The following is a 12839-nucleotide window of genomic DNA, read 5'->3' as shown; positions in this document are numbered from 1 at the left end:
CGCCTCGTAAGTTCTAACTGACAGACGCCTGTTCTCGAAACTACCTTGATGCATCAACAAGCTTCTGCACCTGATCCAACCATTTGCGCGAGAACTCTGCTTCCGTGAACCTGCGCGCCGAATGACGAGCCCGCTCTCGCATCTCGACCTTCTCCGACTGTGAGAGCGTAAGAGCCGCCTCATAAGCAGCGGCGAACTCCTCCTCCGTTTCAGCGTGGAAGCCCGTCGGCCCGTCGCCGAGATCGACGACGATGTCCTCGCGCGGTCCGCCGGAGTTATGCGTGACGCAGATGAGACCCGCGGCCTGATACTCGACAACACAGATGCCGAAGTGTTCGTTCCACATGGCGTTGACGCCAATCGAGGCGGTGCCGAGGTGCGAGAGCACGGCGGGCCAGCTGGCGTCGCAGAGGAAGGTGGTCTGGTCGCGGATTTTGAGCTCGTGGGCCAAAAGCCGCAGGTTGTAGATGTGGGTTTCATCGGGGCTGGAGTGGCGCACGGAGCCGATCAGCACCAGACGCGGAGGCGGATAGCCGGCGTATTCTGGGCTCTTGGCTCGGTCGTGGAGAAACCGGGCGAAGGAACGCAGGACGAGCGGGTGGTTCTTCTCGGGCCGGAATTGCGCGATGTACAGGAGTACCGGTTGGCGGGTATTCTCGCTTTCTGCGTCGACCGAAATGCTCGATTCTAGCTCGGCCACGCCTGTTGGTGGGAATACCACCGCCGGCGAGAATGCTGTTCCCGCTCCGTCCGTGTTGTTTGCATCACTGCTCTTGCTCTTGCCCCAGAGTTTGCGAATATGCGCCGCGGTCCAGGACGAATTGCACATGACGACGTCAACGTGACGCCCGACCCAGCCATACAGCTGCGCAAAGAACTCCCAGTACCGCCGCTTGATTGCTCCCTTACTTCCCTTGCCCGCTCCGGAATTGATCCCCTGGACTCCGGTCTGGTCATCGAGGGAGGCGATCATATCTGTTGAGATGGTGGGATAGTGAACATAGGCACCAGTCGGAACCGAGGGGAAAAGCCATTTGCACAAAGCCAGAGTAAAAGCATAGCCCATAGTATCGATAAAGATATCCGGCACCAACAGCGTGAAGGCGTCGTAGCCTACGATCAGTGATCCCAAAGACTGGCCCAGTAGTGTCATGTACGGGTATGAACTGGCGACAACGTACTTGCGCGTCGTCAGGTATAGCAGCACCACTGTCGGCGCGTGCAATTTGATGTTAAATCGATTCTCCACCCGCTCCAGCATCGTCGTCTTGTTGACCTCGTGGTCGCCCGTGTAGATGGCGCAGACGGCCTTTGGCCAGCGCCTCTGTGTCGCACGCACTGCTTCCCACAGCACCCGCTCGCCACCTCCGCCTGCATTACTATATCGTTCACCGTCAGCCTTTGCGGTGCATCATAGCTTCAAAAGAACATCACATACCAGAAAGGATGGAAGAAGCCAACCACACCGCTCCAGTCGTCCTTCTTCCCTTCCTCTGTCTCAGCAACACCACTATCACTACTGCTCGGAGGCCGTTCCCCGGTATCCACTTTCTCCCAGTCTTCTTCGTCTTCGACCTGGCTGCGCGATGTCGAGTCCTTCGCCCGCGAGGCCCGATATTCCTCCTCCTCCGATCGCGCCCGCGCGATCACATATTCTCGTCGAGAACGAGTGCGTCTCCGAATCAGCCAGCCCACTCCACGGAAAATGAGTGCCAGAAGACCACTAGGCAGTTGGGGTAGAAGCACGGCAGTGGCGGTGAGTACGAGGAGGGCGAGGATAGCGTGGGACAAGAAGGTCAACATGGTTGGTTGTTGTTATTGTTGAGATTGAACAGCCGTGTTACCAGCAACTGCACATAGTAAGTTCGGTAAGGGAGAGACGGAGAGGGAAAAAGAGAAAGGGGGAAGAGCAGAGTGCGTGAGGGGAGGAGGGGCCACAGGGCATCATGATCATCGGCGCACTCCATATCAGTTGACGTGTTGACGGAGGGTCACATGATGCCCGGTCCCTTTCCTCATTCGCGCACCCGATTTACTTTGTGACTTTCCTCCTTCCATGTCCTTCATTCAGTCATGAATTCCCTCCGTGCGGCACACCTGCGCCCAGCTCGAATACCGCCATTGCTGCCTCGCAGGCAGCAGATCCGCCATTTCCACCCGACCAAGCCCACCCGGGTCTTGAATGAAGTACTCGATGCGTCCACCTGGTTTATTCACGGCGTCCACTCCGTCTCCCACCTGCCATGGGTCCTATCAATTCCCCTGACCGCCGTCATCGTCCGGACCGCAGTCGCTCTCCCGCTCCAAGTCTACATGAGAGTCCACGCGCGCAAAGAGCGGGACCTGCTCCCGCTCAAATATGCGTGGAGCAAAGTCTACAAAACCAAAATCATGGCCGAGCAACTGCAGCCCGGTGAGGCCACGAAGACAGTGGAGAAAAGACTCCGGTTGGCGAATACCGTAATGCACAAACGCTGGGGGATCTCCGGACACTACAAGTACACGCCGTACTGGCAAATACCAGTCTGGATCGCGCTCATGGAGGGCCTGCGCGGCATGAGCGGCGCCAGAAACGGACTTCTTCCATGGGCTCTGTCTTTCTTTGAATCAGAACAAGCCACTTCCGAGACTCTCCATCTGACCGTGGAGCCGACGCTGGCGAACGAAGGCGCGCTCTGGTTCCCGGATCTGCTCGCGGGAGATCCCACGGGAATCTTGCCGGCTGCGCTGGCAGCGTCGCTCATCCTGAATATCCGGAGAGGGTGGAAGACGCCGCAGCCCGCAGAGATGGCCGATATGCCCAAGTTTCTGATGTTCCGCTCCGCTGCATTTGCCGGTCTGAAGTTTGGTCTCCAAGGACTGTCGCTCCTCATCGCGTACTCGGCTTGGGTTCAATCCCTGCCTTGCGCCTTGATGATCTATTGGATTACCAGTTCAAATGTCGCTACGTCGCAGACCTATTTTTTGGAGAAGTTCTTGTTCCCAGACCAGCCACTTGCGCCTTGGAGGGGTTTGCATGTCAGGTACAACAGACCAGGCCAGGAGGATCCATTCCAGGTGAATATGAAGTGATTGCGGTCTGTGGGGGCGTCACCCTTCGACCCGGTGGATTCACTTCCAGTGACACTCCGAACTGGAGAGAGATGCCTGCTTTGAAGATACCCACTGCACGATAGTTTAAATCCGGCAGCAGGTTCGCCACGATGCATTTGACCACTTTTCAAAGGTCACAGCTGCGCCGGCAAGATTCAAGGGGGCGACCTGAGGCATTTTCACTATTTACTTGATGCACTTCGACCACCCACCATCAAAAATAGCGACTTCGATCAACTGTTGTCACCAGGCTGCCCAATTCACGGCTCCCAGCTTTCGATGTTGAGCTGGGGCAGTCCCAGGAATGAGCACCCTTTGTTCATCCCACCAGGTCGATACCTTCATGTATTCTTAACAAGATGTTTGGAAGATGAGAACGCGGGCATCTCGCGTTCCGTGTAAATTAGGAGAGATTTGTACGAAAGAGTCATGTTCATAGATGAATCATATTAGAACGCATGGTGCTGAAAACGCTCGTCAGAGAGCAGCGTCTGCCACCCAGAAAAGTCTATTGCACGGAAAAGACAATAGAAACCACCCAGAAGATGAGAAATGAAATGAGCTCGTGGTATCTAGTCGTATATCCTTGATCGAAATGAAAAGAAAGAAAGAAAGAAAAACGACCTCCTTGAGAGTTCGAAGACAACCCCATTTAGAGCTTGGGCTTGGGGTTCTCCTCGGACGCACTTGCTTCCTTGTTAATCTCGACGGTACGAGAGTCGGTCCCCTGGCCGAAGAAAATGACCTCGACTGTGAGGTCGTCACTGAAAGAAGAGATTAGTGAGAGCGACAAGAGTTAGAGGAAGGATAGAAAGAACCCACCGGTATCGACGAGAGTAGGGGCTGGGCAGCGTCAACAACGCACACACCATATCCTTATCTTTGCCGCCCATGGCATTGCGCACCAAGTGCGTAGCCACATTCTTGTCTTCAACGACAAAGCGGCTCGCGGCGTCGGGAATGGCATACTGCTGTTGGCGAATGGGGCGGCGCTGGCCTTCGGTCGAGGCATGATCCGCTGCCTCCACGGGGAGTTGCTTCTTACTATCAAAGCCAAGCCAGCTGGACATCCAAGACTTGCTGGTGCTGCCGCTGGATTGCTGCTGCTCGATCCACTGGCCCACCAGACCGACGACCTCCTCGTTGCTCAGCATTTCCCAAAGGCCATCGGTAGCCATGACGATGAAGTCGCCTTGCGCGGGATCGATTTTGGTGGTGGTGATGATGGGTTCGGCGGTGACGTAGGGAGGTGTCTTGAGGAGCGGGTGGGGGGTACGCCCGAAGAATTGCCGCTTGATCTTGTCTTGGATGTCTTTGGTCCACTTGTAGGCAGCGTCGCCGAAGGAGCGGCTGGGTTCCAGTTGGCCCAGGATACGACCCCTCGCGACGACGTTCGCTTCGCCGGGGTGTTCCTCGCGCAGACGCTTCATCTCAGAGGGGGTGCCGCCAGTCTGGTCCTCGGACAGAGCCGTGGCGGTCCACTTCCCACTAGGGCCACGACGGCCCAGAACGGCGCGCGAGTCACCCGCAACGGCGACCTTGACATTCTGGGACTGGGAGTCGTAGAAGCTAAGAAGGGCACATGATCCAGACAGAGCGGGCGCAAGGAGCTCGGCGGCGACCCGTCGAGAGTTGGACTTGAAGACCTTCTCCACGCTTTCGTTCACGATGTCATGGTCGAGACGCACGAAGGCTTGCTTGATAGCCGCGTCCACAGCCTCGGATGTCGGAGCCAGTGAGGATGGGTCGGTGGCGGCGGCCTTGTAGGTGGTGTTCAATTCGCGGGCAACGTATGAAATGAGGACATTGCGCAGCTTGGCGGAGGTCGTCCAGCCCGAATGGCCATCGAACACGGCCCAGAACATCCAGTCGCTGTTCGGCTCTCCATTATGGGCAGCAGCCACAGACGACGGGACCTCTACAATCTTCTCGGCATGGTCGTCTTCAATGGGCGAATTGCTCGGAACCTGGACGATATCGTAGCGGACAACACCTTGGCCCCGATTGACAAGATACGACTCCTCGTTTTTCCGAAGCTTCTGGGTAGCTTGCTCGGGGGTCAACATCTCGAGAACCCCACGATCCGAATCGTCGGTGGTTTTAGACAGCGGCTGGTCGCCAGACAACGTTGTGGTGTAAAACTGGTCGTTATCCACCAGCAGAGCACGGCGCGGGGGCTCCGTCGGGCCCTCGGCGTAGGCAGATTGGATCGCGCTGGAGGCAAACCCCCGAAGCTGTGTTGCGACGGATTGAGGGCTGCGGTCGCCTTGATACGCGTACCAGGCCCCGGAGACGACAGCGGTCGAGATAACGGCAAGGGAGAAGTTGCGGAGATACATAGAGGACTGCAGCGCGACCGGCACAAAGGAATAGGGACGTTTGCCGCCAGAGTAGGGCCGTAGACCACGAACCTGGTTGTGGGAGAAGGACAGCGGGCACGGCCGTTTACCGGCAGCTTTCCATACTGGGGCACGCCGAGCAGTACGGAAAGCCTGGACAGCCGCCCGACGCATGAATCCTGCGGGAAATGGAACGGTACGGAGATGGCCCAGCGAAGCGGGACTTGACGAAGGATGTCTCTAAGGGCAGAACGAGCTCAGACGCTGAGTTGGGTACAGCGGGTGTGGATGTGGAAGAGCGATGAAGGTGTAACGGTTAAGTTTCCCAGATGTAATGTATCACGTGTGGTGGCCATATCGTATCCGGGCGAGTCCCTCTTTCGTCTCGCGCGCGTTGTTTTGAATCCCCCACGAACCTCAACCGCCACCACCATGACTCGCCGTGGGAAAGAACTAGACCCCCAGACCCGCTCACGCATCTGTGAGCTCAAACTCCAAGGCTGGTCATATACACGCCTATCCGAGCGCTTCCCAGACATACCAGTTGGGACTATGAAGAGCACAGTTCGACGTGAAAGTGCGCGCGAAAACAATGTTACCAAACCTCGACCAGGGGCACCAAAAAAGCTCACCGAAGATGATCTTGCGCGTATCAAGCAACGCATATTGGAAGATCCGCATGTGACTATCAAAGATCTACTTGCAGTAGTCGATTTCAAGTGCCATCGGCGGTCAATCCAGCGGCTATTACAGACTGATGAAATGCGGAAGGGACAACAGCACCAGCCGCCTGATATTAAACCTAAGGAGACAAAAAAGCCACCTGCTTAATTTATATCCGAGTGGATCTTTCTGTGGACAAATCTTCTGTATTAACTATTAACAACCATTATCATCATCCCGCCATTCCATTCCTCCAAAACAGATATTAAGTACAGAAAAAGCTCATGGAAGTTCGTTATTGGAGAGAGACAGGGAGAGAGAGCGCGTATCGGTGTGCTCCGCTCATATCAGCCTCTACACGTTATCGGCTTTTCTTCCCCTCTCCTTTTCGTGTCGTTGCCGCATTTAGGGAAGAGCGGCTGGGGCATAGCTCTGATCAGGCTTGACAACGGTCCCGTTCACAAGCTGCGTGTCCTTGTAGCTGGGGTAGATGATCTGGCTGGTCGGGTTGTCGACAACGGCCAAGGTCGTGAAGCCCTGGCCCTTGCCGAACTGGCCGCTCCAGTTGGAAGTGACGGTATATTTGCCGCAGGTAGCAGGGCCTCCTCCCACAATGTGGGAGGCATCGGTGCCCTTCTCAACGTAGGTGCATTCGGTAACGGCGCCCTTGCCGATTTGGATGCCAAAGGTCCAGGTGCACTCAGTGTCCGCGGTGTTGCAAACGCGCATCATGTCCGTGATGGTCCACTCGGGGCTGGCGGCCATCATAGACACAGGGGCGGCCAAGACTGCCGAAGAGGCGAAGAGAGAAGACAGAAGAAGCTGAGTGAACTGCATGTTTGCGATGTCGGAGATTATCGAAAGTGGGAGTAGATATGCTTGGATGAAGAATGTTTGTACGGTGAAAGACTTTGGATTGTGGATGACACCAAGAAACAAACATGAGCATCAACAGCAGAAGGAAAGGTATTTATGCCTTTTCTCAATCTATTCAGTTGCTGATGATGCCAAGATGGAATACTGGAACAACGACTGAACGAGGCATAGATCACGACGATCTCTTTGAGGTTTCTCATGGTTACTCTGCCAAGCCTCCTCAAAATAGATATCACTCAACTTAGTGGATGTAACACTACAAAGCGAACATTTAGAACATCCTGCGCTAGATGCTTGCTGCGCATGTCTCGGGCACCTCTTGTGCGTACAAGTGAGACACTCTGAGCCAGTCTCCACTTCAGCCCTGATTTTCTATTTTCTGCCATGCAATTCTCAGCGCAGGGCGCCCCGGGCAACCGCTCCTTTCCTTCTAATCATCAGTCCAGGATTAACTAGTCGTAGAATCTAGCGTACTCTATTAAAATAAACCAGGCCACCAGACAGAGCCACGCAGCCAAGCGCATTAGGCTGGGTTTGTCTTGTGACTTGGCCGCTTGACTCTTCCCCTCACCACTTTCAGGGACAAGCCTCACCCGGTGCCGTTTGCATATTGAGTTTAAGCCACATGCAGGAGCAAAGAACTATCGATTGTCATTTGTTACCGACCTCTACTTTGGATTATGTGCCTGTCTTGCTAAAGCCACCTGCTGAGATCAATATTGCCCTCTGGTTCCTCCACACGACAACTAGCAGTGATTGTGGCTTAGCATGAGGCCTCCTCTTCCGCCTTGGATCGAACTTTTTTTTTTTACTAGTGAGATGACAGAAGGGCATCGCAAGCAAATTATCAAAATTGACAAATGTGTTCAAGGTCTTTTCATGCTGAAAGAATGCGATGTTCTCTCATTTACTTATTTTTTTGACATGTTCCTTGATTCAAATAAATGCAACACTAGAAGTATGAGACAGCAATATGATCATCCATCAACGCTGTGAGATCACCAATGAACCAACTCGCGATACAGGCAGTAGTACCGAATGCAATTGTTATCAAGTAGACCTTGGAAAATGAGGCCCCAAATGCATCAATAATAACACGATGTAGGAAGTCATACTTCTCCGGCGTATTTAACTGGGGAAGCGCCGCCGCATATTCGGAGAAGGGAATCGCTAGAAGTGTAGACGGCATGGTCTCAAGGATTGATAGATCAGTAATGCCGACTTCCACCGCTGCAGGAATAATGTGCTTCTCTGCTTCCTCGGTGAGTCTCGCTATAAATTGATTGTAGAAAATGCTGATTCCAATGACCTGGCCAACTGAGCGAAGGCACACGGTAAGGGAAGTTGCCGTTGCGATGAGATCGTCTGGAGATATGACCGTAACGATAACTTGATTGGGAACCAGAACACCACCAGCGCCGGTGAGACCAAGCACGAGTGGAGCCCAGACGGTGTTGATGTTATGGGGGTCGACAACAGACATAGTGCCAATGGCTGGGATGGTCAGCAACAAGACACAGATTTTCTCAGCGATGAAGTTATTGTGAATGAAACGATAGAAGCCGTACCGATAGTCTGTATGACGCAGAAGGTTGCCATAATAACTCGTAGATACCCTTTGAATGCAGAAATCATGATGGCAGAAATCAACGCCCCTCCCACAATACAAAATCCGAATGGCAGCGTCCGAATGCCTGCAACAACGTGGCCCGAGTCATACACGCTGATAGATTGCATGACCCAAAAGAATAGAATGGGAATATAATTGATACCCGCGACAAGGATCACAACCATCAACGCAATGAATGCACGCGGGTGGCGGAGCAACCGCCGGGGGAACATGGGGTACTTCGCCCACAACGTCTCGTACAGGAGGAAGACGACCAATAGAACGGCACCAAGAGTCAAGCAAGAAATGACTGCACTAGAGCTCCAGGGATATGACTGCCCTCCCCAATTGAGTCCGACGAGGAAAAGAACAATGCCCGCGATCATAAGAAATCCTCCTAGGAAGTCGATTCTCCGAAGCATCTCCTTGCGACTCAAGCCCCCGGCGTTGACTCGAGGTGGGGGATTGTAGAAGATGGCAAGGACAACTGCCGTCAGCAAATTCCAGATTGCGATCAAGCAAGCGCAATATCGCCAGCTGGTCTGCGCAATCAGCTCCCCATATAATGACCCCGGGGAAAAAGGCAAGAAAGCGGACACAACAAGAGCAGCATAAAATCCTCGTTGGTGAGTCGGTACCAGTTCAGCCACAGCAGAGATTGACATCAACTCCTGGATCGCAACCCCAACTCCTGCAATGGCCTGGCCCGCAATGAAACCATTCCCATTTGGAGTTGAAGCACACAGTATCATACCCACCATCGAAGCAAACACTCCCACAATAGTCACGCTTTTTCGTCCGAAGAGGTCGGCAACGGGCCCAGCGAAGGGAGCCACGGCACTGATAGATACCAAGCCGGAAGAAAAAATCCAGACCAAGTCGTCGTCGGCGTTCAGATCGTTCGCAACCGTGCTAACCAGAGCAGCGAATATCAAGGAACACACTTGAGAACCAACAAAGGCCATTCCAAACCCGAGCAAGACCATCAAAAACTTGCCATTACTCAGCTAGGAGAGAGTAGCAGCGTCAGCTATATTCTCGTCGTGTTGGAATGTCAAGTCAAATCACCTTGATTTGCTTGGAATGAGAGAGTTCAAGTGCTTCCAAGTCATCAAATTTCTTGTCATGGCTCTCGGAATCCTCGCATATCTGCTCAATGTGCTCATTGGCAACACCATCAGATGGCTCGCTGTCCTTGACCTTCTCGCTCATTTATCAGATGAAGGAGAATTCGGCGATAGCAGTACTGATAATCAAATATAGGCCTGCTGAAGTTGATATCAGTGGCCTGTATTTGATAGCATCCTTGCCACACACAACGTGGTTCTTAAATAGCCTTATTGTATGTTTCGAAGGCAGAGAGAAGGCGACTGAGAGTGAGGGGTTCAACCTATCTGAGGCGCTAAGAATCGTTTAAAATTTCCATAAACAAATTTAGTATAGAATACAGGATGTCAACTAGAGTTCCAAGAGACTGGGCAACTCAATCAGAAAGATATTCCAGCAATACCCTCAAGTAAATGACTTGCCTCGAGGACAGCTGGAATTTCCATGCGGTCTAGATCAACGCCCTAGTGTCAAGCACCGTATTCATCGTATTCACCGTATAATCTTCCCCGCTTTCTTCCATCCTCGGTCGTTACTATCCCTGCACCTCTGGATTGTACGGAGGTACGAAAAAGGCCATCCTAGAATAGCCCTAAAAGCTATGAGGCAGCCAATGAAAAGTGAGTCCACCATTTTGCATCCGAGGCCCATTTTCCCCGCAGATCAGTAATCGTGGGGCCGAAGGCGAATTTAGTTCCATTTAAGCCTAAGCGTTATTCATAGCGGTACACCACGGCTTGTCCGAACCAATGAAATGCTGATTCTGTTCTTTACGTCCGAGGGCTTTCTCACCGCACGCGTGATATCTATAGAATCGGCATTTTGGACACCGTCATACTCGCCGGTTTTCACTAGCGGGATATTGGCAATTCAGTTGGTTCCAGTATTTTGCTCAATCTGCGGATGGTCAACTCGGTGGCTTGTATGTCGGGGCGGCTAGCCCGGTTAGGGGTAGTCTGCTTAATACACGGAAGGCAATCTCCCGATAGCTTGTAGATCTTGTTTCAAGGAATTGAGAGCATTTATTATGCAAATTTGGAAACGGGTCAAATCCAAGCCGGGAGATATGGCCATTCGTCTTAATACTGCTCACCTGACCCTACGTTTGTTGTTTGATTTATGTTAATAGAAGCGTAACAGAAATATTTTTCTATGTAGCTACTGTGTAGAAAGCTTTGTGTTTATCGTGGAGTTACTATCATACGCAAATAACAGGAGGACAACATCCTAGCTGGGTGCAATCTCCAACCAATGACCACGAAAAGAGGGCTATCGGGTGACAAGCCATAAATATATTAGTATATTTTACGAACGGCTAATGTGACCTTCGATGATGATTTGATTTAGCTCGAAGGCCGCTAAAAATAATGATCAATAATCAGTGCATAGCCTCGGTAGTTGTCTAAGAAGACATGATCAGATTGGATGGATCCGGAAATGGTGATTTTGCTATTGTGAACGTACTCGGATATTCGGCTGAGAACCGATCTAGAGAATGGGTCTTGAGCTTCTCGCATCGAATCTCCATATTTCTTTCTGCATTCGATTGCCAAATGAGGAGATATGGCTAAAAGTGTAGACAAAGGTATAAAAAGGTCACCTCTCCCAAGCACAGAATAATCCAAACTTAGTTTTCAAACCACCTCCTCACAGACCTCGACTTCATTTTCAACGGGATCAGTTTTTCCTCAAGATGTCTGTAACTCTTACTCAAAATTCTACTCTTGCTATTGGGAGCAAGAGTACCCAACGTCGGGATTTACCTACGCAGATTCTTCATGCCGATGAGGTGGCCTACGCAAAACAACTGGAGCCTTTTGGTGGCAAAGAGGACATGACAAAGGGCGGAGACGTGTAAGGTCATCCAATTGCTTTCTCATCATGATATACTGAACGGAATTCTCAGTTACTATCCAAATCCTCCAAAAATGGCCGTTGACATCACGGTTGGTGATTTGACTGGCCGCGAACACGAGTTCAACATAGAAAAAAACGGATTTTGCCTCGCAAAGCAGGAGACTGCCGTAATGAAGACAACTGAAGACCTTCAAAACAATAAGAAGATCAAAGAGGAGTACTACCCTGAGATGCAAGCTTGGCTGAAGAACTTGTAAGTGTGGAGCTTTCCCAACCGTTGGCAACACAGGTTTGCTGAGAGGTATGACTAGAACCGGCGCACCTATTGTGAAAGTTATCCACCATGGGTCTCGAGTGAGCACTAGCGAGCATACCGCCAATAGCATCAAAAAGGAAGAACTCAGCAAGGTTACGCGGCCCGGTCCAGCTGTTTTTGGGGCCCATCTCGACCAGTCGACCTGGCAGGGATTCAATGTCATTCATAAATATTTCCCCGAAGAATGCGAGTCCTTGCTTCACGGTCGCTGCATTATTGTAAATGTACGCTTTCCAGTCCTCACATGACTTTGGAGTCTCTTGCTAATATCATGGCAAACCAGGCATGGCGTCCAATCAAGACTGTATATAAACACCCCTTCGGAATTGCCGACGCTAGCACCGTACCTTATACAGATCTCGTTGTCCGTGCCAACAGATGGCTCACGGAGATCCGAGAATCGATGGGTATCCGACCAACTCCAACTGTCCACAAATGGTATTATAAGTTCGCCCATGCCGCCGACGAAGTTTTGGTCTTCAAACAGTTCGATAACTTTGGCGATGCCAGGGCGTGTCCGCATTCCGCTTTCATTGACCCTGAGTATGAGGATGCAGCGCCTAGAGAGAGCATTGAAGTCAGAGCGATTCTTCTGTGGCCTGATGACAAGAGTACTGTTTTGCGTTGAGTTGGGCGGAATTCTTCTGGGAGAGAGCTTGGCTAGGTTTTTCACTAGTCAAACATGAGGAAATTGACATTTATTGTTTCTGGTAATTGTGCATAAAGGAGGAATGTAGGGTGCACCCAACACGGATTCAAAACAACGGCTGCGGCGCGGTAATCGTATCGATTCGAATTATACTACGGAGGCCAAAACATGCCGAGTTCAGACCATTATTGACTGGGTGGACGGCCGCTGTGGGCCTTGCTCTTATTCCTCACCACCTTAAAACTCAATGAAGGAGATCCACATCTAAAAGATATCCAATCATCTTTTGTAGGTCAAATTTTGACCGTTGGCTGGTATCAAACAGTCAAT

The 12839-nt window shown here is 51.8% G+C and overlaps 5 protein-coding genes across 5 annotated transcripts; 2 read left to right on the top strand and 3 right to left on the bottom strand.

Moving 5' to 3' along the window:
- Nucleotides 1-40: 40 nt before the first annotated feature.
- Nucleotides 41-1803, bottom strand: PFLUO_LOCUS1871 (asparagine-linked glycosylation protein; the record flags this gene model as incomplete). Its single annotated transcript, XM_073778953.1, has 2 exons — nucleotides 41-1379; nucleotides 1439-1803. 2 exons carry the CDS (start codon nucleotides 1801-1803, stop codon nucleotides 41-43), a joined length of 1704 nt encoding a protein of 567 aa, XP_073635957.1.
- A 270-nt stretch (nucleotides 1804-2073) lies between these two features.
- Nucleotides 2074-3072, top strand: PFLUO_LOCUS1870 (uncharacterized protein; the record flags this gene model as incomplete). The annotated part of the gene is made up of 1 exon (XM_073778952.1): nucleotides 2074-3072. The coding sequence occupies one exon, from the start codon at nucleotides 2074-2076 to the stop codon at nucleotides 3070-3072; it is 999 nt and encodes a 332-aa protein (XP_073635956.1).
- A 673-nt stretch (nucleotides 3073-3745) lies between these two features.
- On the bottom strand, nucleotides 3746-5606 carry PFLUO_LOCUS1869 (mitochondrial; the record flags this gene model as incomplete). The annotated part of the gene is made up of 2 exons (XM_073778951.1): nucleotides 3746-3857; nucleotides 3916-5606. The coding sequence occupies 2 exons, from the start codon at nucleotides 5604-5606 to the stop codon at nucleotides 3746-3748; spliced, it is 1803 nt and encodes a 600-aa protein (XP_073635955.1).
- An 894-nt stretch (nucleotides 5607-6500) lies between these two features.
- PFLUO_LOCUS1868 (uncharacterized protein) lies at nucleotides 6501-6932 on the bottom strand (the record flags this gene model as incomplete). Its single annotated transcript, XM_073778950.1, has 1 exon — nucleotides 6501-6932. The coding sequence occupies one exon, from the start codon at nucleotides 6930-6932 to the stop codon at nucleotides 6501-6503; it is 432 nt and encodes a 143-aa protein (XP_073635954.1).
- A 4448-nt stretch (nucleotides 6933-11380) lies between these two features.
- Nucleotides 11381-12488, top strand: PFLUO_LOCUS1867 (uncharacterized protein; the record flags this gene model as incomplete). The annotated part of the gene is made up of 4 exons (XM_073778949.1): nucleotides 11381-11541; nucleotides 11594-11797; nucleotides 11856-12084; nucleotides 12144-12488. 4 exons carry the CDS (start codon nucleotides 11381-11383, stop codon nucleotides 12486-12488), a joined length of 939 nt encoding a protein of 312 aa, XP_073635953.1.
- Between the last annotated feature and the right edge of the window lie 351 nt (nucleotides 12489-12839).

This window comes from Penicillium psychrofluorescens, assembly GCF_964197705.1.
Source record: "Penicillium psychrofluorescens genome assembly, chromosome: 1".
Taxonomy (NCBI): Eukaryota; Fungi; Ascomycota; class Eurotiomycetes; order Eurotiales; family Aspergillaceae; genus Penicillium; species Penicillium psychrofluorescens.
The sequence above is the reverse complement of the archived record's forward strand: the minus strand, read 5'-3'. Positions and strand labels throughout refer to the sequence as shown.